At 48.3% G+C, this 24,592-nt stretch overlaps 1 protein-coding gene across 2 annotated transcripts in view; it reads left to right on the plus strand.

The window, feature by feature from the left end:
- EPG5 (ectopic P-granules autophagy protein 5 homolog) overlaps positions 1 to 24,592 on the plus strand; it is an 85,306-nt gene that overhangs the window by 35,617 nt on the left and 25,097 nt on the right. For both annotated transcript variants that reach the window (XM_044276301.1, XM_044276302.1), the window contains exons 20-32: positions 348 to 458; positions 2,107 to 2,229; positions 2,330 to 2,496; positions 3,329 to 3,556; positions 4,396 to 4,519; positions 7,074 to 7,218; positions 7,379 to 7,553; positions 11,826 to 11,988; positions 13,145 to 13,287; positions 19,398 to 19,554; positions 20,546 to 20,740; positions 21,889 to 22,102; positions 23,173 to 23,333. In XM_044276301.1, the coding sequence (XP_044132236.1) occupies positions 348 to 458; positions 2,107 to 2,229; positions 2,330 to 2,496; positions 3,329 to 3,556; positions 4,396 to 4,519; positions 7,074 to 7,218; positions 7,379 to 7,553; positions 11,826 to 11,988; positions 13,145 to 13,287; positions 19,398 to 19,554; positions 20,546 to 20,740; positions 21,889 to 22,102; positions 23,173 to 23,333 (2,106 nt within the window). The remainder of the gene's footprint in view (positions 1 to 347; positions 459 to 2,106; positions 2,230 to 2,329; positions 2,497 to 3,328; positions 3,557 to 4,395; positions 4,520 to 7,073; positions 7,219 to 7,378; positions 7,554 to 11,825; positions 11,989 to 13,144; positions 13,288 to 19,397; positions 19,555 to 20,545; positions 20,741 to 21,888; positions 22,103 to 23,172; positions 23,334 to 24,592) is intronic.

The raw sequence follows: 24,592 nt of genomic DNA on the forward strand, positions 1-24,592 counted from the left end.
GTTCTGCTGAGAATAGAGACCCCTGACATGTAACAGAAAGCTCCTGATTGAAATCCCTTACAGGACCAGACCCACACCTATTTACCATGTGACTTTTAAAATACTCGTGACTTTTGGGCCTAAGACACCAGTGCCGGTAATAACAACTATCCCTTCACATCTCAGTAGCTTTGCCCCTGCTTCATCCCCTCCTTTTTGAATCAGGAGAACCCCAACAAAGCTTGGTTCATGACATGTCTAAGTGATCAGGCCGCCACCTTCAGTAGCTGGTCTGCCCTGTGTCATTGACCTGATGTGTATGAGCAGTTGCCACATTAGACTTACAGACATGACGCCTGTTTTGTCAGGATGCACTGGGGTATCACTGTGACCGAGGGATCCTCTCCTCATTTGTTGGATGGATCGTCGCAGGAAACGTGACTCCTTCATTCATAGACTCCAACTACAACCCCTCACAGGTAAGCCTTAAACTGTCTGTACACAGCGTAACCTCTATCCATATCCGGTTTTGGGACTGAATAAAATGCTGTCAAGATGATACCATAAATTAATGGATTGAGTGGCTCTTAATTATTGAGAATTCAGAAAGGACCCTAGTTTTCTACTTTACATTGAGCCACTTGTCCTTATTGTAAGTAGCCCCTTCCCCCTTCCACACCATCTTACTTTTATTGAGTTCAAACTTGAGGGTGTAAATGGTATACAGTAAGGGTACTTTCACACTTGTGGCAGGACTGATCCGACAGGCTGTTCACCCTGTCAGATCCGTCCTGCCGCTATTTCGCCGTGCCGCCGGAATGCTCCGTCCCTATTGACTATACTGGGGACGGGGGCGGAGCTCCGGCGCAGCATGGCAGTGTGTGGTGAGAGGCCGCCGGACGAAAAAGTCGGACATGCAGTACTTTTAGTCCGGCAGCCTTTCGCCGTGCACTGCCGTGCTGCGCCGGAGCTTCACCCCTGTCCCCATTATAGTCAATGGGGATGGAGCGCCAATCCGGCGGCATGGCGAAATAGCGGCAGGACGGATCCGACCGGGTGAACAGCCTGTCGGATCCGTCCTGCCGCTAGTGTGAAAGTACCCCAAGTCCCCTCTAGTGAGTGGCGACTACTTTGAAGCTCTGTATGAAGCCACAACACAGACCACAGGTGGTCCATGGTGCTATGTAGAAGCAAAATGTGCCCTGCTACGTCATGTGACTGATGGGGATCACTGAGTGCCACTCCTTTCTCATGATCGGTGGGGTTCCCAGCAATCATACACTAATCGCCTATCCTGTGAAAAGGTAATCAGAGTTGATTAAAGGAAAGCTCTTTTTAAGAGTTTCTCCCAACTGAGACATTGGTAGCATATCACTATGTCAGTTGTCGGTTCCACCTCTGGGACCTGCACCTATCTCCAGAACGGGCCCCTGAAAGTAAAGGAGAGCACCTCACATGTGTGCATTCATTTCTATGGGAGTTCCGAAAATGGCTGAATGAGCGCGCTCTGCTATTTTCGGAAGTTACATAGAAATGAATGGAGAGCGCACGGTGCAAGTCTGGCCACGGCTCTATTTCTGTGGTACTTTTTGGCAGTCCCATAGAAATGAATGGTGGGTGGCCACACATGTGCGGCTGCTCTCCGCTCACGTCGGGGTTCCCATTTTGTTCCTGCACCCATCTGACATTGGTGGCATATCCAGGCGATATACCACCAATGTCTCAGATCAGACAGCCTCTTTAATATTACATATTCATAGGTGGGCACTCGTTTTAAAGAGAGTTCACTACAGACAACATGACCCCCAGTGCTTTGCCACCAGTCACTCCATACATACAGCAATAAAAGAAATAGCATGGAGGTTCTGTCGCCTACAGGCTCTGTCCACCATTGCCCAGGAGTAGCACAGCTAAGAAACAATTCATCCTAATTCTTAATAGATCATCACAATGGAAAATTATTTATTTGTGGAAGAGGCTAATAAAAAGTAAAAAGATATTTGCAGTGCACCCCATTGTCATCCCCCACCATTTACTTTCCCATTGTCACCTCCTCTGAATAACTCGCTGTATTGTGTTTCTGCACATTTGGAGTATGACTGACCCTGTCATTGAACTGTCATTCAGATCTGGTTTTCATGGACCGTGCTTAATACGGAGTCTTTGTTTGAAGAGGATTCCCAGTTACGTCGTGTGCTGGAATATGAACTGCTCAGCCATTCTTCTATGAGTCCAGACCAAGCTCTGAAGGTATCTCCCCCTCCTGTCATCACCCTATTCTACGTAGCTAGCTTGTTCCAAATCTTAGGTGATTGTCTTCTACATTACTTTTTTTCTTTCTTTTTTTTAGAAAGCCCAGCATCAGTTGAAGTTGCCCATTGTGCCTTCTGTACAGAGGTTGATGATTTACCGCTGGGCTCACCAAGCCATGGCCACCCCAGCAGATCACCCACTTTTACCTCTGTTTTGGCAGAGGTTTTTTCTCCTGTATCTGAACCGTCCAGGACCACAATATGGGTATGATCGCTCTGCAGATACACCCAATATTAAAGGGTTTGTTGCATCTGGGCATTTATGGCATGTCCACATATGATATGCTATGAATGTCCAGTAGGTGCAGGTGCCACCTCTGGGTCCTGCTCTTTCTTGAAAACGGGGCCATATTTCATGTCGCTCTTTCTTCACTTTTTCGTGTCGCTCTCTTTCTTCACTTTTTCGTGTCGCTCTCTTTCTTCACTTTTTCGTGTCGCTCTTCTTTCTTCACTTTTTCGTGTCGCTCTCTTTCTTCACTTTTTCGTGTCGCTCTCTTTCTTCACTTTTTCGTGTCGCTCTCTTTCTTCACTTTTTCGTGTCGCTCTCTTTCTTCACTTTTTCGTGTCGCTCTCTTTCTTCACTTTTTCGTGTCGCTCTCTTTTTTCACTTTTCAAAATAGCCGAGCACGCTTATTCAAATATTTCTCTAACTCCCATAGAAATGAATGAAGAGAGCCACACATGCGCGTCTACCTCTCCTAGGGCTAGTCCTAGAGGTGGGACCCACACAGACATTTAAGATATATGCTGTGGGTATACTATACTGACCTCACTCACTTGAATGGATAGGGGAAAGGAAAAGCATAGAAGGGGATGCCGAGCTGCAGCCTCTTTGTGCGAAGGTTTGGTGGGAGTCTCAAAGTTCATAAAGTGATGGTATATCCTGGGGGGGGGGTGGAATATCCTTGTAAATGGGAACACCTCTTTAATTCTGGATGCTGGTTCCCAGATCTTATATCCATGTATGTGGCAAAGGCTTTACAATATTTGTAAAGTGCAAACAAACATAAATGTAATCTATCCTTCTTTGTATCCAGATTGCCAGCAGAGGGTTGTATCGGGAAGAGGTTCTTTAGCAGCTCAGCCCACACGCACCTCCTTAAACAGATGAAGCGTCGTCTGATGGAAGTGGCAGATTTCCACCATTCAGCCAGCAAAGCGCTGAGAGTACTTGTCCCTCTAGATGGATCCCCAGTTTTTTCTGATTCAGGGAGCTGCTCACAAGACTGCCTGTCTTCTCCAGATCTGCACAAAGAGCTGGTCAAGTAAGTGTTCCCAGTTGGTGAATCTGAGATTCCTGGGTCTGTTTTTGGGTGCTGGTGATTGAAGAGATTTTCAGCACTTATGCCTCCAGTGCCCGGGGTAGGTGTAGATGATGGCCATTTTTTTCCCTGTGTTTTGATGACTGTTTGTACAGTCCCGATGCGATAGTGTAGTCACATTGCTCATGTAGTCTCAGATATCCCCTACCATGTTTGTCCCTTGGTAGGGGATATCTAATACACATGGTAGTTTGCTTTAAAGAGAATCTGGCACCTCTCCTGACATGCCTGTTTTTTTAATAGCTCCATGCACTCCCCATGTAATAACGATTCTGGAGCATCTATTCTTATGGCTCTATGTTGTGCCATTCCTTTATTATTTCTGCTAGCAGTCTGCAGTAAGGGTACAGAGGGGTGGTAACAAGTTGGGGGTGGGGGTGTACCTGCATAGTTCAAAAATGGCAGCACTGATTGGATAGAGTGAGTCTGTGCAGGTGTACACCCCCAACTGGTTACCTCCCCTCTGTATCCTTACTGCTGACTGCTAGCAATTCATTCATAACTTCTAGTAGAAATAATAAAGGAACGGCACAACATAGAGCCATAAGACTAGAGGCTCCAGAATTGTTATTACATGGGGAATGCATAAAGCAATTGAAACAGGCATGTCAGGAGTGGTGAAAGGTCCTCTTTAAGTTAACCAGGTTTTGGGATAGATTTTTGGCCCCCTCCAGAGTGTGTTTTATTTTCTATACACAGAGACCCTAAAGTAGCTCTATACCTCCCCCTATACTCTACAGATTTTTTTTCCTATCAATAAGACATTTGTTGTGTTCTCCTAGGTTATTTAACGTATTTATTGTTTGGCTGGAAGATGACAAGTTGCAGAAGGGAGACGTGTATATCCCATCCCTGCCCAAGCAGTATGACCCACATCGACTGGCTAAGATCATGCGAAATGAGCAGGTGAGAAATGAAATGGTCAAAAGGAATCGGGCATCACATTTCCAACAGGGTTCCTCATGACGGAGAGATATGTCTTAGGCTACTTTCACACTTGCGGCAGGACGGATCCGACAGGCTGTTCACCCTGTCGGATCCGTCCTTCCGCTATTTCGCCGGACCGCCGCTTCGTCCCCATTGGCTCCGGCGCAGTACGGCAGTTCGCGGTGAGAGGCTGCCAGACTAAAAAGTCAGATATGCAGGACTTTTAGTCCGGCGGCCTTTCGCCGTGTACTGCCGTGCTGCGTTGGAGCTCCGCCCCCGTCCCCATTATAGACAATGGGGACGGAGCGGTGGTCCGGGGGCACGGCGAAATAGCGGAAGGACGGATCCGACAGGGTGAACAGCCTGTCGGATCCGTCCTGCCGCAAGTGTGAAAGTAACCTAACACCACTGCATTTAGGAGGAAACATGGCCTTAAAAATGAGCCAGGCGTCGGGAGAAGCGTCCGGGCATGAGTTGAAGAGTCCGCTGTATGGCTTCTGTTTTCTTTGTTTGGCTTATTGACAAAGTCTCTTCCTGTTTGTCTGTGGGGAGATATCTGACAATGAATCAAGCAGGGTGGTGAGAAGTGGCATGGTAGATTCTTCGTCTTATGGTCAGATTCTTCTCTGTGTCTGGCTTGTTTTTAAAACCGTGGGGAAAAATGTATCATGAGGGGAAATTTCAAAGTCCGTTTCTCATGAGTCCATGGAAAAAATATCCAGCTCACGTCATAATCCACAGCCCTGTGCACGGAACGAGCCAAGCAAATCTCTCAGAAATAGAATAGGAAAATCTGTTCCTGCACCAATGATGAAGCTTCGTTGCACTTTACTTCTTCTTGTAGCAAATAACACACACAGACACAATCCTCCACCCCAGCATAGTTGACGCGTTTCAAACACAGATGTGTTGTTAGTCGTAACCAAATGAGATCTCCCTTGTTAGGCTTTAAATACATATCCCACCTCCAATCAAATTAGGGGTGGGAATACATAAACCCAACACTGGGAGGAACTCATTAACTTGCCACATATAACACATAAAATCCACATATAAAATTATATAAAAATGCGTCCCATGTTTTAAATTAACAATCAGTATATAATGCAGACCTCAAATTAAGGCCTCATGCACACGGCCGTTGTTTGGGTCCGCATCTGGCGGCTCGGATGCGGACCCATTCACTTCAATGGGGCAGCAAAAAATGCGGACACCACTCCGTGTGCTGTCCTCATCCGTTGCTCCGTTCCGAGGCCTCGCAAAAAAATATAACCTGTCCTATTCTTGTCCGTTTTGCGGACAAGAATAGGCATGTGTACAATGGGCCGCCAGATCCGTTCCGCAAATTGTGGAACGCGCACGGACGACATCCGTGTTTTGCGGATCCGCGATTTGCGGACCGCAAAACACACCACGGTCGTGTGCATGCGGCCTAAGTCTGAAAACATGAAAAACACAAAATGTAAACAGAATAAAAAAGGAATAAACAACCATTCTGTTAATTTTATAAAATCACATTGTCAGGACAATATCATAAGTTGTATCAATATCCTTTCAATAACGGAGGTTGCTTGCTGTTTGTACAAGGGAAATATAGGGAAGGAGAAGGGAAAAAAATGATTGATAATAGATATCAACAAAATTCAATATTTAATAATAATACATTGACCCCTTTCTCATATTTAATCCCATGGGAGACCTGGTATTTACCCTGAAGATCCAAAATGCCTCTCCTTGTAAAAAAAAATTTGCTGTGTTATTTTCTCCGTCCTGAAATGGCAAAAAGACTGAACTGAAGACATCCTGATACATCCTGAGCGGATTGCTTTCCATTCAGAATGCATTAGGATAAAATGGATCAGTTCTTTTCCGGTATTGAGCCCCTACTAGGACGGAACTCAATGCCGTAAAAAAATAACGCTAGTGTGAAAGTACCCTAAGCCAAGTATTAGATGTCGTTTTGGCCGTAGTTGAAAAAAATGAAGGGGAAAGAGATAGTGTCCGTGAGCGTCTTGACACTATCCTACAACCATCCTTCAATACATTGTGTAAAAGTCATCCTCATATAAAATAGGGAGACATTTGAGTATGGCATTTTTTATTTGCCAGGAAGCCCGGTGACCTCACCGGCACTGATGGGCGGGCTTTAGCTCTGCCCTAGCCAGTAAAACGGCTAAGGCAGCGCTAAAGCACCTCCATCTGAGCCGGTGATGTCGCCGAACACACTGCCGGGCGGTAGCCTCCGCCGGGCAGTGTGTTATTGTAAACAAAAAAGCCCTTGCCCTGCGCTATCCAGCGCAGGGCAAGGGAGCGGATCGGAGCATGAGATGCTAACATCAGGTGGGCTGCCTGGGTGAAAATATGGGTATGTCTGGGTTCAGCTCTGATCCCCGACAACACCTTTTAAATTGTATGGATTATCATTTAAATACAACATTTTATACCACATTTAGGAAAAAATGTAATGATTTTTTTTTTTTTTTACATTATGTCAAGATTTTAGCCCTTCCCTCCCCTTATACTCTATTCGTAGAATCTGTGGATGGAGTTCATTAACATGGAGCGCATCATATTTGAGATCCAGGAATGTGTAAATGCTTGGAACCAAATCAAGGTAGAGATGGACACGAGCTTGCTGACTCCTGCTGTGACTGTGAACATACCGTCTCCATCAGCAGGTACTGTTACCCAGATGGTACTCCCATGGTGCTCTGTGCTCTTCCGCTTTCTGAAGGCTGAGATTTGTCAGTGTCCAAGCTGAAAGCAGAAGAGGCACGGTGCTGGGTAGGGCATCATGGAAATGTCTCTATTTCTCACATTTAGCACTTTTCTATGTAGCTGCTAAAGAGAGAATCCTTCTGAATTTAAAGAAGCATCCTGCACCTTGCCCGGGCATCACCCTGCAGCTTATGAAACCACCTGTTTCTGTCATTTCAACCTCATGTTATATCAACACCCAGGACGCCATGAAGCTTGTGCACAAAGACCTGACTGTTCTGCAGCAGCATGCCAAGTAAGGACCATGGTTTTATCATGTCTGTAGGGGCATCTCATTAAAGGGGTTCTCCGAGGCTTTTCTACCGATGACCTAGCTTCTGGCATTCCCATGATAACTATTCTGCAGGCCAGTACGATTTCAAAGTTACAAAATGTCCAGCGTTTTTTATGTTTTCTACTTTTGCACTTATTGGCTTTTTTTTTTTTTATAATTTTCAGTGTAGACTCTTAGTTTTTTAAACTTTTTCCAAACACTTTTTTTTCACTTAAAAATATATATATATTTTAAAGCCCCAATAGGGGAATTGAACCTGCAATTGTCTGATTGCCCATACAATACAGTGCAATACTTCTGTCATCAGAAGTCTATCAGTTAGAGTAAAACTGGTATACTTGGTGCGTGGCACGGCCATTGTAAGGCCCATGGCTGCACAGCTCCTGAGCCCGCTGTACTACAGCGCTGTAATAGTACAGGAAGACTAAGGCCCCTTTCACACGGGCGAGTTTTCCGTGCGGGTGCGATGCGTGCGGTGAACGTATTGCACCCGCACTGAATCCTGACCCATTCATTTCTATGGGGCTGTGCACATGAGCGGTGATTTTCACGCATCACTTGTGCGTTGAGTGAAAATCGCAGCATGCTCTATATTGTCCGATTTTCACACGACGCAGGCCCCATAGAAGTGAATGGGAAGCGTGAAAATCGCATACCATCCGCAAGCAAGTACGGATGCGGTGCGATTTTCACGCACGGTTGCTAGGAGACGATCGGGATGGAGACCCGATCATTATTATTTTCCCTTATAACATGGTTATCAGGGAAAATAATAGCATTCTGAATACAGAATGCATAGTAAAACAGCGCTAGAAGGGTTAAAAAAAAAAATATATCATTTTTTAACTCACCTTAGTCCACTTGATCGCGAAGCCGGCATCTCCTTGTGTCTCCTCTGCGCTAAACAGGACCTGGGGTGAGCTGCTGCTTTAAATACCGGTTAAGGACCTTTGATGACGTCACTCCGGTCATCACATGGTCTTTTACCATGGTGAATCACCATGGTAAAAGATCATGTGACGTACCATGTGATGACCGGAGTGACGTCATCGAAGGTCCTTAATTTTAAAGCAGCAGCGAACCCCAGGTCCTGTTCAGCGCAGAGGAGACACAAGGAGATGCCGGCTTCGCGATCAAGTGGACTAAGGTGAGTTAAATTATTATTATTTTTTTAACCCCTCTAGCGCTGTTTTACTATGCATTCTGTATTCAGAATGCTATTATTTTCCCTTCTAACCATGTTATAAGGGAAAATAATACAATCTTCAGAACATCAATCCCAAGCCCGAACTTCTGTGAAGAAGTTCGGGTTTGGTACCAAACATGCGCGATTTTTCTCACGCGAGTGCAACGCATGACAATGTTTTGCACTCGCGCGGAAAAATCGCGCATTTTCCCACAACGCACCCGGCTCTTATCCGGGCAAAAAAACTGACGCCCGTGTGAAAGAGGCCTAAGGGTCCATTCACACATCCGTGTGTGTTTTGCGGATCCATGGATCCGCAAAACACAGACACTGGCAATGTGTGTTCCGCATTTTGCGGACCGCACATCGCCGGCACTTAATAGAAAATGCCTAATCTTGTCCGCAATTGCGGACAAGAATAGGATATGTTCTATTTTTTTCGGGAACGGAAGTGCGGATCCGCATTTCCAGATCCGGGCAGCACGTCGTGGGGCCCCATAGAAATGAATGGGTCTGCAATTCCGTTCTGCAAAATGCGGAACAGAATTGCGGACGTGTGAATAGAGCCTTAAGGTGGATTTAGACGGGGCAATAACCGGACAGATTATCGGGAATGAGGGTTCCTACGAAAGCTTGTTCTGGACAATCTGCCCATCTAAACGTGCCGCTGATCACCCAATGAACGAGTAAAACACTCGTTCAACAGATGAAACTGTCATTAGTGCAGGCAGATCTGCTGCCCAGAAACAGTGCAGCTGTATCAGGACAAGCGATTTCAATAGCCATCCCTCATACTGTGGAGGTGATCGCTGCATTCACCTCCACTTAACGAGCAGCCGACTGTCAGAAAGGACCGCTTCCTTCCCGACAATCAGCTGCTCCTTGGCCCATCTAAATCCAACTTTTACTATTGCCGCTCAGGGTGGGAAGGGGTTGAAAGATAATGACATGATCTAGGAGACTTACTGCAGTGTTATCTATTGAGCTCAATAATAGCACAGGCCTGTTTCACACTTGCGTTGTGGCTTTCCCGTTTTGAGATCCTATGCCGGAACCGTGCCATCCGGATGCATCTGTTTCGGCTGGCATGAAAGTCATTGTAAGTCAATGGGCACCGAATCCGTTTTTTTCGCTAACAATAAAAAGCTTGCATCGGTTTTGTGTCCGGTCAAAAAAATCGGTACAAAACTGAACAAAATGCATCCTGACAATGAATGGGGACAAAACTGATCAATTTTGGACCGGTTTTGAGATCCACTGCCGGATCTCAAAACTGGAAAGCCACAGCGCAAGTGTGAAACAGGCCTTAATAGTTTTCAGCTTTACACTATTTAACGTGCATGCACCTAATGGAACATAGAGATTGCACACTAGTGAATATACAGTTGCAAGAAAAAGTATGTGAACCCTTTGGAATGATATGGATTTCTGCCCAAATTGGTCATAAAATGTGATCTGATCTTCATCTAAGTCACAACAATAGACAATCACAGTCTGCTTAAACTAATAACACACAAAGAATTAAATGTTACCATGTTTTTATTGAACACACCATGTAAACATTCACAGTGCAGGTGGAAAAAGTATGTGAACCCCTAGACTAATGACATCTCCAAGAGCTAATTGGAGTGAGGTGTCGGCCAACTGGAGTCAAATCAATGAGATGAGATTGGAGGTGTTGGTTACAGCTGCCCTGCCCTATAAAAAACACACACCAGTTCTGGGTTTGCTTTTCACAAGAAGCATTGCCTGATGTGAATGATGCCTCGCACAAAAGAGCTCTCAGAAGACCTACGATAAAGAATTGTTGACTTGCATAAAGCTAGAAAGGGTTATTAAAGTATCTCCAAAAGCCTTGCTGTTCATCAGTCCATGGTAAGACAAATTGTCTATAAATGGAGAAAGTTCAGCACTGCTGCTACTCTTCCTAGGAGTGGCCGTCCTGTAAAGATGACTGCAAGAGCACAGCGCAGGCTGCTCAATGAGGTGAAGAAGAATCCTAGAGTGTCAGCTAAAGACTTACAAAAGGCTCTGGCATATGCTAACATGCCTGTTAGCGAATCTACGATACGTAAAGCACTAAACAAGAATGGATTTCATGGGAGGATACCCCAGAGGAAGCCACTGCTGTCCAAAAAAAACATTGCTGCGCGTTTACAGTTTGCACAAGAGCACCTGGATGTTCCACAACAGTACTGGCAAAATATTCTGTGGACAGATGAAACCAAAGTTGAGTTGTTTGGAAGAAACACACAACACTATGTGTGGAGAAAAAGAGGCACAGCAAACCAACATCAAAACCTCATCCCAACTGTGAGGTATGGTGGTGGGGGCATCATGGTTTGGGGCTGCTTTGCTGCGTCAGGGACTGGACGGATTGCTATCATTGAAGGAAAAATGAATTCACAAGTTTATCAAGACATTTTGCAGGAGAACTTAAGGCCATCTGTCCATCAGCTGAAGCTCAACAGAAGATGGGTGTTGCAACAGGACAACGACCCAAAGCATAGAAGTAAATCAACAACAGAATGGCTTAAACAGAAGAGAATCCGCCTTCTGGAGTGACCCAGTCAGAGTTCTGACCTCAACCCGATTGAGATGCTGTGGCATGACCTCAAGAGAGCGATTCACACCAGACATCCCAAGAATATTGCTGAACTGAAACAGGTCTGTAAAGAGGAATGGTCAAGAATTAGTCCTGACCATTGTGCACGTCTGATCCGCAACTACAGGAAACGTTTGGTTGAAGTTATTGCTGCCAAAGGAGGTTCAACCAGTTATTAAATCCAAGGGTTCACATACTTTTTCCACCTGCACTGTGAATGTTTACATGGTGTGTTCAATAAAACATGGTAACATTTAATTCTTTGTGTGTTATTAGATTAAGCAGACTGTGATTGTCTATTGTTGTGACTTAGATGAAGATCAGATCACATTTTATGACCAATTTGTGCAGAAATCCATATCATTCCAAAGGGTTCACATACTTTTTCTTGCAACTGTACCTAAAAAGATCTAGGATTTTTGAACTGCCTCTATCCTTGCAGAACTGCTTCTATGCGGGAATCCCAGCAAGTGGCCCTGGACAGTGAGATGCTCGATACAATTCCAAAACTTTACATCAATAGAGAGGAACAGATAGAAATGAAGATGGAGTGCCGGGGAAATTCGAATAAGACGTGCAGCGGTCCTGCAGTGGTGACAGTCAAGGTCAGGGATCATTCTGGTATCCGGTTCAGTGATGGCCATTTCGCAGTGTTCGCCAGCGAACACATGCGGGCTGCCATCTTAACTCACAAGTCCGGCGATGCACAGGTAAGCCCTTACCTGTGCCGGGAGCCGGTCTGAAACAAATGCGGTCACCAGGAGCAGGCAGTTCCAAGAACATCCCGATGAAGGCCCCCGGAACTGCCTGCTCCTGGTGACCGCATTTGTTTCAGACCGGCTCGCGGCGCAGGCACAGGTAAGGGCTTACCTGTGCATCACCGGACTTGTGAGTTAAGATGGCAGCCCGCATGTGTTCGTTGGCGAACACTGCGAACTGGCCATCACTGATTAGGTTATCCCTGCTTTACACACCTGCTGATATAAAAGCGTAATTCCAATTCAGATGTATTCTACATGTTTGCATTATAAAGTACTGAACCTCCCGGATTCCTGCTCCTCTCCCTCCTGTCCTAGCTGTCAGTTCTCTGTCACTTTCCTATGTCTGACTCCTTTCTCCTTAAAGGGATTGTCTGATTTAGAGAAAACCTTTTCACACACTGCATTTAGGCATTCTGAATTAAAAGGGTATTCCAGTCCAGTTAGTAGAAGTTATCCCCTCTGCACAGGATGGGGGATAACTATTAGATCAGTGGGGGTCCGACTGCTTACTACATTGGGGACCTTTTGCCCTCCTAATGAATGGAGCAACTGGTTGAGCATGTGCACTGCTGTTCCATTCATTCCTTATGGCAGTACCAGAGATTGCCAAGTGCTGTACTCTGCTATTCCCGGCTGTCCCATAGAGAAAGTGTGGAGCATTAACATACGTGCTTGACCAGCCGCTTCGTTCATTCGGAGGGCAGTGAGGTTTCAACCTCTAGGACCCCCAATCAAGCGAACGAGGACCCCCTTGCCCAGGAGTGAACTAAGTGGCTGTTCCGTTCATTCGGCATGGGACTGCCAGCGATAGCAGAGTACAGCACTTGCAATCTCTGGCAGTCCCATAGAGAATCAGTATAGCAGCGGTGCATATGTTCGATCTGCTGCTCCATTCATTCACCCTTTTCGTGATCGATGGGGGTTCCATCAATTGGACCCCCATACATCATATACTAATCTGTGTACCGTAAATGATGTATGGAAATGTTGTCTTCTGCAGTTTGAAGGAATGCAGATGGACGAAGCCATAAGCCAGCAGCTTCATATGCTGCGGAGGGAGATGAAGCAGTTACAAGCAGAAGCCACCAAACCTACTCTGCTCAACATTATAGAAACCGCTGTCCATCTCGAGAACTTCATAACGTAAGTTATATAAAATAATTTTTCTCGTGCGTGGCATTGGGGGACACAGCACCATGGGTATATGCCCAGCTGCCACTAGGAGGCTGACACTAGAAACAAAAAAGTGTTGGCTCCACCCAGGTGGGCTATACCCCTCTGCTAGAGCCAGAACAACTCAGTCTAGTTCTAGTGTCCGTAGGAGGCAGACATGACCTGCTAGCAGGTCCTTTTTCTGCTAATTTTTTATCTTTTATTTTTATTTTTATTTCTTTTAATTTTTTCCTCTACAGGTAGCAGGGGCGGCTCCATCGTGTTCCACCTTAGTTGTCCCCCTGCGGGCGCGTACTCGGTACCTTGCAGCCACCCAGTCCCCAACGTGACCTGCTTCCGCAGTGGATTCCGGCGGACCCACGGTTTCCGTGTTGAGTCCGCCGAGGGGGTGGTCATGCTGCGCCTGAACTAATCGGAGGGTGAGTATGTGCTTCAGCCCCAACCCCCTCCCCCACCCCCCCACCTCCACTTAGTAAGCTGGGCCTTTGGGGGGGGGCACCTCTCCTTCTTGGGGTCTCCCCCGCTCTCCTCTCAGGGGGGTCGCCATTCTGGAGCCTTTTTTAATGGTGTCGGCCCCTTTAAGACGGCCGGTTTCGGCCCTCGCTCTCCCTACCTCGGTGGCTGTGTCCCCTCCTCTGCCTTCCCTCGGCGCTGGCTGTTTGTTAGCCGCTTCCGCCTCCTGCGCTGGCGGGCGGGGGCCTGCCGGCGGCGGCGCTTTTCTCCTCCGGCGGCACCCTGGCATACTAGAGGCCGCGGCTTTTGCCTGGCCTAGGCCGCGGTCACGTGGGCGGGCGTCGTCTCCGCCTCCTGGGCTTCCCGGGCTTCCTCTCTGCCTCTCCCCTTGTGGGCGTTCCTCCGGAGGCCTCTCTTCTTTCCGCCCAATCCTGCGCCAGCGCGGGCTGCTAGGGGGGCGGTTCTTCTGCCGGACGCTCTCTCTCTCTTCTGCCTGAGCTGTGCGGCCGCGTGCGTCCTCACTCTGTGCGCTCCGGATCCTCCAGCTTCGGTTTTTTCTGGGACACAGCACCATTGGTCGTGGTAGGCAGCCTCTGGCTGACTCCTTCCTCTTCTTTTCAGGTTCCACCACCGAGAGGCCATCATGTCTTCCTCTGGTCAGGCCCCCACTCCCCCTGCCGCCATTTCCACTCATTACGCCTGCTCTGTGTGTAGCAGGAAGTTCCCATGCGGCCAGCCTACGTCCCTCTGTGTGCAGTGCCTCACCCCCGGGCCCGCCCAGTCCGCTCCTGCGGCCTCTACCTTGTCGGTTCTCCCGGAATGGGCTGCTACCCTGTCCCAGGCCATAGGTAGCCTTGCTAGCCTCTCCCAATCCCTGGCGCAGTCTCTGGACAGTCTCCCTGCCCAGATTGCGGCCGCCTCTGGCAGGGCCTCTACCGCTGGTGATACGCCTGGCGACAGTTCCCAGCCTCGCTCCGGCTCTCGGTCCCGCAAACGACCACGTACGGTCTCGGCTGGGTCTCACTCCTCCTCAGTTTCCCCGGATCACTCCCCGGCTAGGTCTGAGTCCGGTGAGATTTCTTCTTCAGCCGCTTCCGCCGCTCCTGGGGACTCCTCCGCTTCAGATTCTGAATCTGAGCGGTGTTCGGCGATGTCGGCAGCAGTGCAGGATCTCATCAGAGCCGTGCGGGACGCACTCCACGTGCAGGATGTCCCCTCGTCCTCCTCCATGGAGGCAGTGTCCTTCCGACGCTCTAAGCGGTCCACTGTGGTTTTTCCCAATCACGAGGATCTGGACGCTCTCCTTGCCAGGGAATGGCGTCACCCTGATCGGCGCCTTCATCTCACCAAGGCTTCTGATGTTCCTTATCCTTTCTCTGAGGATTCGGTCAATCTCTGGACGATGCCCCCCCTGGTGGATCCTCAGGTCGCTCGTCTGGCGAAGGCTACTACGCTTCCCCTGGCTGATGCGGCTTCCTTGTCGGATCCCGCTGATAAACGGGTCGACTCCTTGGCCAAGTCCGTTTTCATCGCAGCGGGCGCCGCCATCCGTCCTGCGTTTGCCGCCTCTTGGGTCGCCAAGGCATGCGCCGATTGGGCAAAGCAGCTTCTCCGTGCTTTACCTGCTGACTCTGAGCAGGGGGACTTGGCAGTGCTTGCCTCCCAGATCTATCAGGCCTCCAAGTTTCTTTGTGACGCCTCTATGGAATCGGCTCGCCGCTCTGGGCGCGCGGCCGCCAACTCTGTGGCTATCCGCCGCACCATCTGGCTTCGTTCCTGGGCGGCGGACGCCGCCTCTAAGAAGGCTCTTATCTCTCTTCCCTTTCTTGGTGGAAAGCTCTTTGGGAAACGCTTAGAGGAGCTCATCTCCGAGGCCACTGGAGGTAAGAGTTCTCTTCTTCCTCAGAATCAGCCTCGCCGCCGTCGTTTCCCCGGATCGTCCTCCCGGACGCAGTCCTTTCGGTCCTTTCGGGCCCCTCCTGCCCGATCTGACAAGAAGCCTTCCAGGCCTTCCTTCAAGTCCAGGCCCTCTTGGCACGCCAAACCCAAGCCCGCTCGTCCCCAGCCCACTAAGCCTCCTTCAGCATGACTCGATCCCCGTCATGGTGGGAGGGCGCCTGCTCGTCTTTCGGGATGTTTGGCGGGCAAACGTAGAAGACGCTTGGGTTCTCGAGGTGGTCTCTTCGGGGTACAAAATCGAATTCACCGACCTCCCACCCAGTCGGTTCTTCTTGACGTCCCCCCCCATGTCTCCCGCCCGGGCAGACAGTTTTTTTCAGGCCATTCATTCCCTGCGCGCTCTGGGGGTCATCGTTCCGGTTCCAGAGTCAGAACGTTTTCGGGGCTTCTACTCGAACCTGTTCACCGTCCCCAAAAAGGACGGCTCACTCCGTCCTATCCTGGATCTGAAGGCGCTCAATCGGTTTGTCCGGGTCCGTCATTTCCGCATGGAGTCCCTCCGGTCCGTGATCGCCTCCCTGGAGTTGGGCGAGTTCCTGTCGTCGGTCGACATTCAGGATGCCTATCTCCACGTTCCCATCGCCCTCTCCCATCAAAGGTTCCTTCGCTTCGCGGTGGGTTCGCTTCATTTCCAATTTGTAGCCCTTCCCTTCGGTCTGGCCTCCGCACCAAGGGTTTTCACCAAGGTGTTAGCTCCCCTAGTGGCTCTTCTTCGTGCCAGGGGGGTCGCCCTGGTGCCTTACCTGGACGACCTTCTGATTCGGGCCCCGTCTCCCGAGGACAATCTGTCCAGCCTGAGCATCACCCTCTCGGCTCTTGCTCGGTTCGGGTGGCTTGTCAACCACTCCAAGTCCTCCCTTGTCCCACGCCAGAAGATGCTCTTTCTGGGAATGCTGTTCGATACTCGCCTCGGGCGGGTGTTCCTTCCCCCGGAGAAGGTGTCTTCTCTTCATGCGGGGGTACATCTTCTCCGCAGGCCGTCCTCTCTGACCATCAGGACGTGTATGCGCGTCCTGGGGAGGATGGTGGCCTCATTCGAAGCCATTCCTTATTCCCAATTCCACTCTCGGGACCTGCAGATGTTCATCCTGTCCAGGTGGGACAAGTCCCCGGAGGGTCTCGAGCGCCTCGTTCGTCTCCCTCCTCAGGTTTGTCTGGATCTCTCCTGGTGGTTGCTTCCCCGGACGGTGTCCCTGGGCCGGTCCTTCCTCCCCCCCAGTTGGCGCGTGATCACGACCGATGCCAGCCTCTCGGGATGGGGAGCGGTGTTCGAGTCCCTCACGGTTCAGGGTCTGTGGTCTGTTCAGGAATCTTCCCTGCAGATCAACGTTCTCGAACTCAGGGCGATTTTCTTAGCACTGTCGCACTGGACTTCCCGTCTGCGCGGCCTCCCGATCCGGATTCAAACGGACAACTCCACCGCCGTGGCTTATCTGAATCATCAGGGGGGCACCAGGAGCGTGATGGCCCTGCGAGAGGCCTCTCAGATCCTGCGATGGGCGGAGGAACACGTTCCCGTTCTCTCCGCCGTCCACATTCCCGGGGTCGACAATTGGGCGGCAGACTTTCTCAGTCGTCAGCTCGTCGACCCGGGCGAATGGTCTCTCCACCCGGAAGTGTTTCATCAACTGTGTCTCCGGTGGGGAGTTCCGGACGTGGATCTCTTCGCGTCTCGCCTGAATCACAGACTTCCGCGCTATGTTGCGCGGTCCAGGGATCCGCAAGCTCTTGCGGTCGATGCCCTGGTTCTGCCTTGGTCCCAGTTCGACCTTCTGTATCTCTTTCCGCCCATCCCTCTTCTGCCTCGAGTGCTCAAGCGTCTCAAGGCGGCCCGGGTGCCGGCGATTCTGGTGGCCCCAGATTGGCCCCGCAGGGCGTGGTACGCAGATCTCGTGTTCCTGCTCGCCGACGTTCCATGGCGTCTTCCCCTGCGTCGCGATCTCCTTTCGCAGGGCCCTCTGTTCCACCCGAATTTACCGCAGCTTCGTTTGACGGCGTGGCTGTTGAGACCGCGATCCTGAAGGCCCGTGGTCTCTCGGACTCTGTCGTTCAGACGATGCTTCGCGCTCGGAAGCCCCAGTCGGCCCGTATTTACTATCGGACCTGGAGGGCGTATTTTGCTTGGTGCGAGTCCGCACGTTCTCGTCCTCTCCTTTTTTCGGTCCCTAATATTCTGGCCTTTCTTCAGGCTGGTTTTGATAAGGGGCTTCGCCTGGCTTCTCTCAGGGGGCAGATTTCTGCCCTTTCGGTCCTTTTTCAACGTTCTGTGGCCACGCGGGCTCAGGTTAAGACTTTTCTGCAGGGTGTCGCTCGCCGAGCCCCTCCTTTTCGTCCTCCGGTGGAGCCGTGGGACCTGAATCTTGTTCTTGATGCTCTTCAGTCCTCTCCCTTTGAGCCCTTGGCAGACATCTCTCTGTCGTTTGTGTCATTTAAGGTTGCCTTCCTTGTGGCTATCACCTCTATCCGTCGGGTTTCCGAACTGGCGGCGCTTTCCTGCCGGTCGCCTTTTCTGGTGTTCCATCGGGACAAGGTCGTTTTGCGTCCCGTTCCTTCTTTTCTCCCTAAGGTTGTCACCCCGTTTCACATCAATGAGGAGATTATCCTTCCTTCCTTCTGCCCTAATCCTTCTCACCCTCGGGAGAAGTCTCTCCATTGCCTGGATGTTGTTCGGGCTCTCCGCTGGTACCTTCGCCTCACGGAACCCTTCCGTCGTTCGGATTCTCTTTTCCTGGTTCCGGCGGGTCCTCGTAAAGGTCTGCCTGCCTCCAAGGCCACCATCTCTCGCTGGGTTCGGTCGGCTGTCAAGGAGGCCTACGCCGCGAAGGGTCGCGCTCCCCCTTCCAGGTTGACCGCTCATTCGACTAGGGCAGTCGGAGCTTCCTGGGCGGTGCGTCATCAGGCTTCGGCTGCCCAGCTTTGCCGGGCCGCCACCTGGGCGTCAGTTCACACTTTTGCCAAATTCTACCACATTCATTCCCTGGCTTCTGCTGATGCCAGCCTGGGGCGTAAGGTTCTGCAGGCAGCGGTGCTTTAGGTTGCCGTCTGGCGATCTTCTTCCCTCCCTCAGGGACTGCTTTGGGACGTCCCATGGTGCTGTGTCCCCCAATGCCACGCACGAGAAAAATGGATTTTTTGTACTCACCGTAAAATCCTTTTCTCGTAGTAGGCATTGGGGGACACAGATCCCTCCCTTTCCTTGGAGCATCTGTTCTTGTTCGTGGTTCCGGCGTTTGCTTGTGGTTGTCGGGTTCCCCAGTTCAAGACTTGTTGGCACTCCGTTTCTTTTTGGTTCAGGTGTGGCGTTCCTACTGCTTTTGGTACTGACTGAGTTGTTCTGGCTCTAGCAGAGGGGTATAGCCCACCTGGGTGGAGCCAACACTTTTTTGTTTCTAGTGTCAGCCTCCTAGTGGCAGCTGGGCATATACCCATGGTGCTGTGTCCCCCAATGCCTACTACGAGAAAAGGATTTTACGGTGAGTACAAAAAATCCATTTTTTAAGGCACATAAAAAATTGATGTTTTCATGTGTCACAATAATATTTATGAGCCTTTACAGCACCTCATTGACCTAAAAGTTTGAATTTGCTTACTGGCAGATCCCCTTGAAAGCATGCTCCCATACCTTCCCATTGGTAAAAGTGAAATAACATGTTTGTTTCCCCACATAGGGCTTTGGTAAATGCATATAAAGTGCAGTCTCCGCCTGAGATACAGAAGATTGGAATCGGGACCTTCTTCGCTGTGGTTGAGTTTGTGTGTGATGAGACTCAGCGCCATCCTCCATCTCGGCAATTCTTCACCTCCTGCATTGAGATATTGGGACAGGTACGTTTTTAGCCTAGCTGTGAGCATCTCACTTTCACTTTGTGCTGTCACTCGTTCATCTGATAACCTTTTACCTCTGAACTACTAACAGCTCATAAACACTTATTTAAGGCAGTAAGATAAGAATTGAGCTATAAAGAGTGTTTATGAGCTCCCAGGAGATCAGAGATAAGCTTCACATGAGCTGAGCTCCCTGACAGGACACGGTGTATACACAGAGCCTGGTACTAGAGAATCTCAACCCTGTACAGAGAAAGGGGCTGAAAATAAAGCACTTATTTAAGCCACATTTTTATCGGTAAGATAAGGGTTGAGCTGTAATGAGTGTTTATAATGTGAGAGAGCAGAGATAAGATCCATCTGCTCCCCAGATGATGGAAAAGACAAAATCCACAGGCAGCTAGTAGAACATATCAGCTCTGTATGCAAAAAAGAATTTCATATTTTTTATAAAGACCAACTGAAAAAAGGATTTTTAGCTTAAAATGAGTACAATGCAGTAATAAAAAAAGGTATCCATAGCCTTTAAATCCTCACTGTCTTTATGACTAGCTTTCATATCCAAAGCTCATAATCTTCCCCTTCCCCAAGGTGAGTAAAAATGATTAGAAAATGTCTCAGCATGGTGGCCTTTTTATCCCCTGGGCAACTTCCTAATTTTTTTTATTTAGATGTGGGTATAGCCTTTATAGCATATGGGTGACCCTGTTGGTTTGCAACTGGCAGATTTTAAGTTCAAATTAAATCAGGGGCAACATGTCCGTGATATTTCTGTGTTCTCTCTTGTTTCCCCCCCTACTCCAAACACTTGAGATTAGGAATTTTGTGTCGGTGTAAGCCGATACTTTCTGTGTTCATGGACACATACGACATACATCATACAACATATGATAAGTCTCTTTGTTAGCAGCCCAGAGAGTTGTTGCATCTGTCTGTAAATTGCCTTATTGTGAAGTGAATGTAAAGGTCCCCTTGTTTCTTCACATCATAGGTGTTTATAAGTGGAACCCAGTCAGAATGTCGGCCGGTCCTGCAAACTATATTACAGAATCGGAGGTTGTGCAATCTGCTGTCCCCGTATTTCACCCCAGCCGCCTCTCCTGGAGAGTTTGTGCATTTGTATGAAAAAGTGGTGGAAGCCATATCTGAAGACAATAGTGATGTGATCTTTATGCTGCTAACTAAGGTAGGTTGTGTGTCAGAAACCGAGACATAGCAGAGCTGAATTTGACTAGGTGCCCCCCCTACTAGCAGATACTCAGGGTCCTTTAACATCAATGGGTTGTCTTTGTAATGCAGGACGGTACAGGTCCTCCATAACGAGATATGTTTTTTATAACCGCTCTCCACTCTGACAGTGAGGATCCTGAAAAGAAGAACCCTTCTAACTCCATATTTCCAAATAACATATAGAGTACAGTGTCCCCATTTGAAGCGCCCTCTTCTCTAAAAAGAATATGTTAGATGGGGACTTATCCATGTCTCAAACAACCCCTGATCGCAGCAGCATTCCGAGAAGCCGTTCGTTCCCTATAGTAGTCTTGGTCCCTCTAAAGGAACTGTGGCTACTACAGGAGTAGTTCCTTCCTATGGAGGCCTGCAGGTGGCAGTCGCTTTTTTAATTCCCTAAGGGGACTTAAAATGTGTAAAAAAAAATATAAAAATAAAAATATTTTAAATTAAATAAAGTCAAATCACCTCCCTTTCCCCGTTGTAAAAATAAAGATCATTTGCACTGCCGTGTCCCAGAATACCTGAACTGAAAAACCTGAAAAAAAAATCAAAATGGCGCATTCATTGTTTTTTTTGGTTGCTTCATTTTGCCAAAAAATTGAATAAAAGGTGATCAAAGGCATACACGCTAAAATGCTATCACTGAAAACTAAAGATCATCCCCCCAAAAAGTTATGGTGGTCAGAATATGGTAATGCGAATCAAAAATCATTTTTTCAAAGTTTTTATTTGTTTTAAGTAATAAAACACATGAACCTGGTTGAATTGACCCAGAGAGTGAAGTTAACAGGCCAGTTTTACCGCATAGTGAAAGCTGTAAAAACCCATAAAACTATGGAAAAATTGTTCCCCCCCAATTCTACCCCATTTGGAAAAGAAAAATCTTCCCACTACCTCATATGCAATATTAAATGGTGCCATTAGAAGGTACAACTTGTCCCGCAAAAAACAAACCCTTGTACGGCTATGTGAACGTAGAAGTAAAAAGTTATGGGTCCGGGAAGGCCGAGAGTTAAAAAAAAAAATGAAATGAAAAATGGAAGTAGCCTAAGATGATTATAATACTCACGTTACAGAGCTTCTCATATTGTTGTTTTCCAGTTTGATCTCAACCACTGGTTGAACTCTGCAAAGCCCTCCATGTCTGAGCGGAGCAAACTTCTGGAGTCCGTGCACCTGGCTCTGACCCTGTGTGGCCTGACACCTGATGAAGATCTGCTGATGCCTTTCAATATTTTCTGCAAGCACTGGAGCTCGATCCTACGCTACCAGTTCCCCGACCATTACAGTGACTGCCTGAGGCTGCTCATGCAAAGTGAGCCTCTCTCTTTTTGCCTCCACTATAGCTATATAGCGGTCATTTGTTGCTATAGCATGCGGTTGGCTTTATTAATCAGTGCAATATCTATGAGGGAATAAAAGGCAGAAAACTGATTATGGGCCTAATGGGCAGATCACACATACATGCATACGTGGCCTTAAGGTATATTATTAAGTATGGTGCCAGAAGAAGCAGCACTTCAGAGGGGCAGATAAAGCTTTCAAATGCTGTTTTCCTATAGGAAAGTTACCAGAGGTTTTGGCAATTTTTAACTTAATTGGATATTCCCATCTCATGGCACTAAGATGTGTCCAGAGGTTTTACCCCACCGATCATGAGAATGAAGGGGCCACTTAGGCGCCGCACCTCTTTCTAAATTTTCCCTGCACCGCCACACCCTGACCACCCAGCTGAGCTGAGAACTGCAGCGTGGCCCCATTCACTTAGCAAGGGCCCATCTGTGCAGGGAAAAACAGAGGGATATAATACTGTTTCAGCTCTGCATCCCCTTCGATCTCGGGATCGGTGAGACTCCCACCAGTCATGAAGTGATGGCTGCAAAAGCGCCTTGAGGCGATTTAGTTCGCATTTGTAGCGCTATACAAGTTATTCATTCATTAATTCATTTACCTAGTGATAAGGGAATACCCCTTTATATGCATCACTTTGCAGTACAGAAGTTCTGTCTAAGGGCTCATGCACACAACCGTGCCGCAAAAAACAGATGCCGCCCGTGTGCCTTCCGCAATTTGCGGAACGGAAAAGGAGGCCTATTATAGAGATGCCTATTCTTGTCCGCAAAACTGACAAGAATAGGACAGGTCTTTATCATTTTTGCGGGGCCAGGGAACGGAGCAATGGATGCAGACGGCATCTTTTGCAGACCCATTGAAATGAATGGTTCTGTATATGGACCGTATACGGAATCAAAATACGGCCTGTTAGTGGCACTAGTGGCCCTAAGTTAGTGGCACTAGAAATCTGTGATGAATTCAGCGTGTGTTTCTTCTGAACTCATTCCAATGTCAAATGACTTAGATTCTATCTCCTCTTATGTCTTGCAGGTTCCTCAGAGCAGCTGCTCAGCCCGGAGTGCTGGAAAACCTCCCTGAAGGCTGTGGGATGTTACACCCCAAGAGTCCTGCCAAATACCGTGAAAGTGGATTCCAAGGATCCCCTCGTCTTTCCGAACTGCACTAACAAGATGTTGCTGTCAGCAGAGCAGGTATCGGGCTGCTGGTTGTCAGATAGTCCTGCATCTGCTTGAGCGCAGTCACTTCGCATTGTGCAAGGACACCACCTCTCTTTATTCAGAAGGTCATTCTGGAATAGCATGTCCATGTCCAATGTCATTTTCCTCAATGCAATTACACTAGAAAACAGATGCGGGTGCATTGAAAAATCTTCCACAAAGTCTTTCATACCTGCATGGCTTCTTCTGGGGCTTCAGGAGATGTGGGCAGATATCATTTTGGCATTTTCATGCCTGTAGTCTATAGTGAGACATTCAGAACTGCTCGTAGATCCTGCTGGTCTGCTGACTCCCTGTTTCCGCCACTATTTTTGCATCTTTAGCTGATGGGTGGAGATATTACAAGCTGCTAAAACTATCTTCATCATCATCATCGCAGTATTTTTATGCAACATACTGGGGCACATTTACCAAGAACGGCTTTTTACGCCAGTTTTAGTTTCCCGACTTACAGAAAAATATATGGCAAGAAGAATTTATCAAAATTATATCACTGCAAAGGAAATATTCCCTTCTAAAACTTGACTTTTATTAAATATAGGTTAGAAAACAAAAAAATATATAGGAAAAAAAAAACTATTGAATAAGTAGATAATCAAAAATGTTCTATTGCCCGCATAATACACCTGTGTGGCCATGCAATACCAAATATATTAGTGACCTTCAATCAATGGGGGAAAAAAAAGAGTTGGACATAGCAAAGCAATTTTCTGTTGCGTTTTTAGATATCCTGTACAACTCGCGGTTCTGTAGTACCGGATAATACTTGAAAATGCTGCCACCTTGAAGAATGGAGTCGGGAGTAGATCCATCCCTGAGGTGCCCCTGCAGCTACCCCTGCCTGAAAGCAGAGCACCCGCCCAAAAAGTGGCGACCCCACTTATCGGTGGATAAGCCCTGCTATGTCACCTGGAAGCCTCTAAAAATGACTCTTCATATGCTTTGTTAAAGCCAGTCTTAGTTTCCCTCTCTGTACTGACGCTAGATATGTCTATTTTATGACATCGTCATAAATGAGGCACATTTGTGGCAGTCTATGCCCCTGAAGTAAAAACTACGCCAGCCCCTGTCTCCATACGTAAATGTAAGACCCAGCTCCAGCACGGCCCCCGGCATGCCTCCACCCCTGTCACGCCCAACTGGCGTATTAAGATGCAAAACCGGCCGTGCGCCAAAATTGTGTCGCACGGCCGGACAGAAAAGGGGACTTGTGACACTTTTTACGTCTAAAA

This window comes from Bufo gargarizans, chromosome 1 (genome assembly GCF_014858855.1).
Source record: "Bufo gargarizans isolate SCDJY-AF-19 chromosome 1, ASM1485885v1, whole genome shotgun sequence".
NCBI classification, from domain to species: Eukaryota; Metazoa; Chordata; class Amphibia; order Anura; family Bufonidae; genus Bufo; species Bufo gargarizans.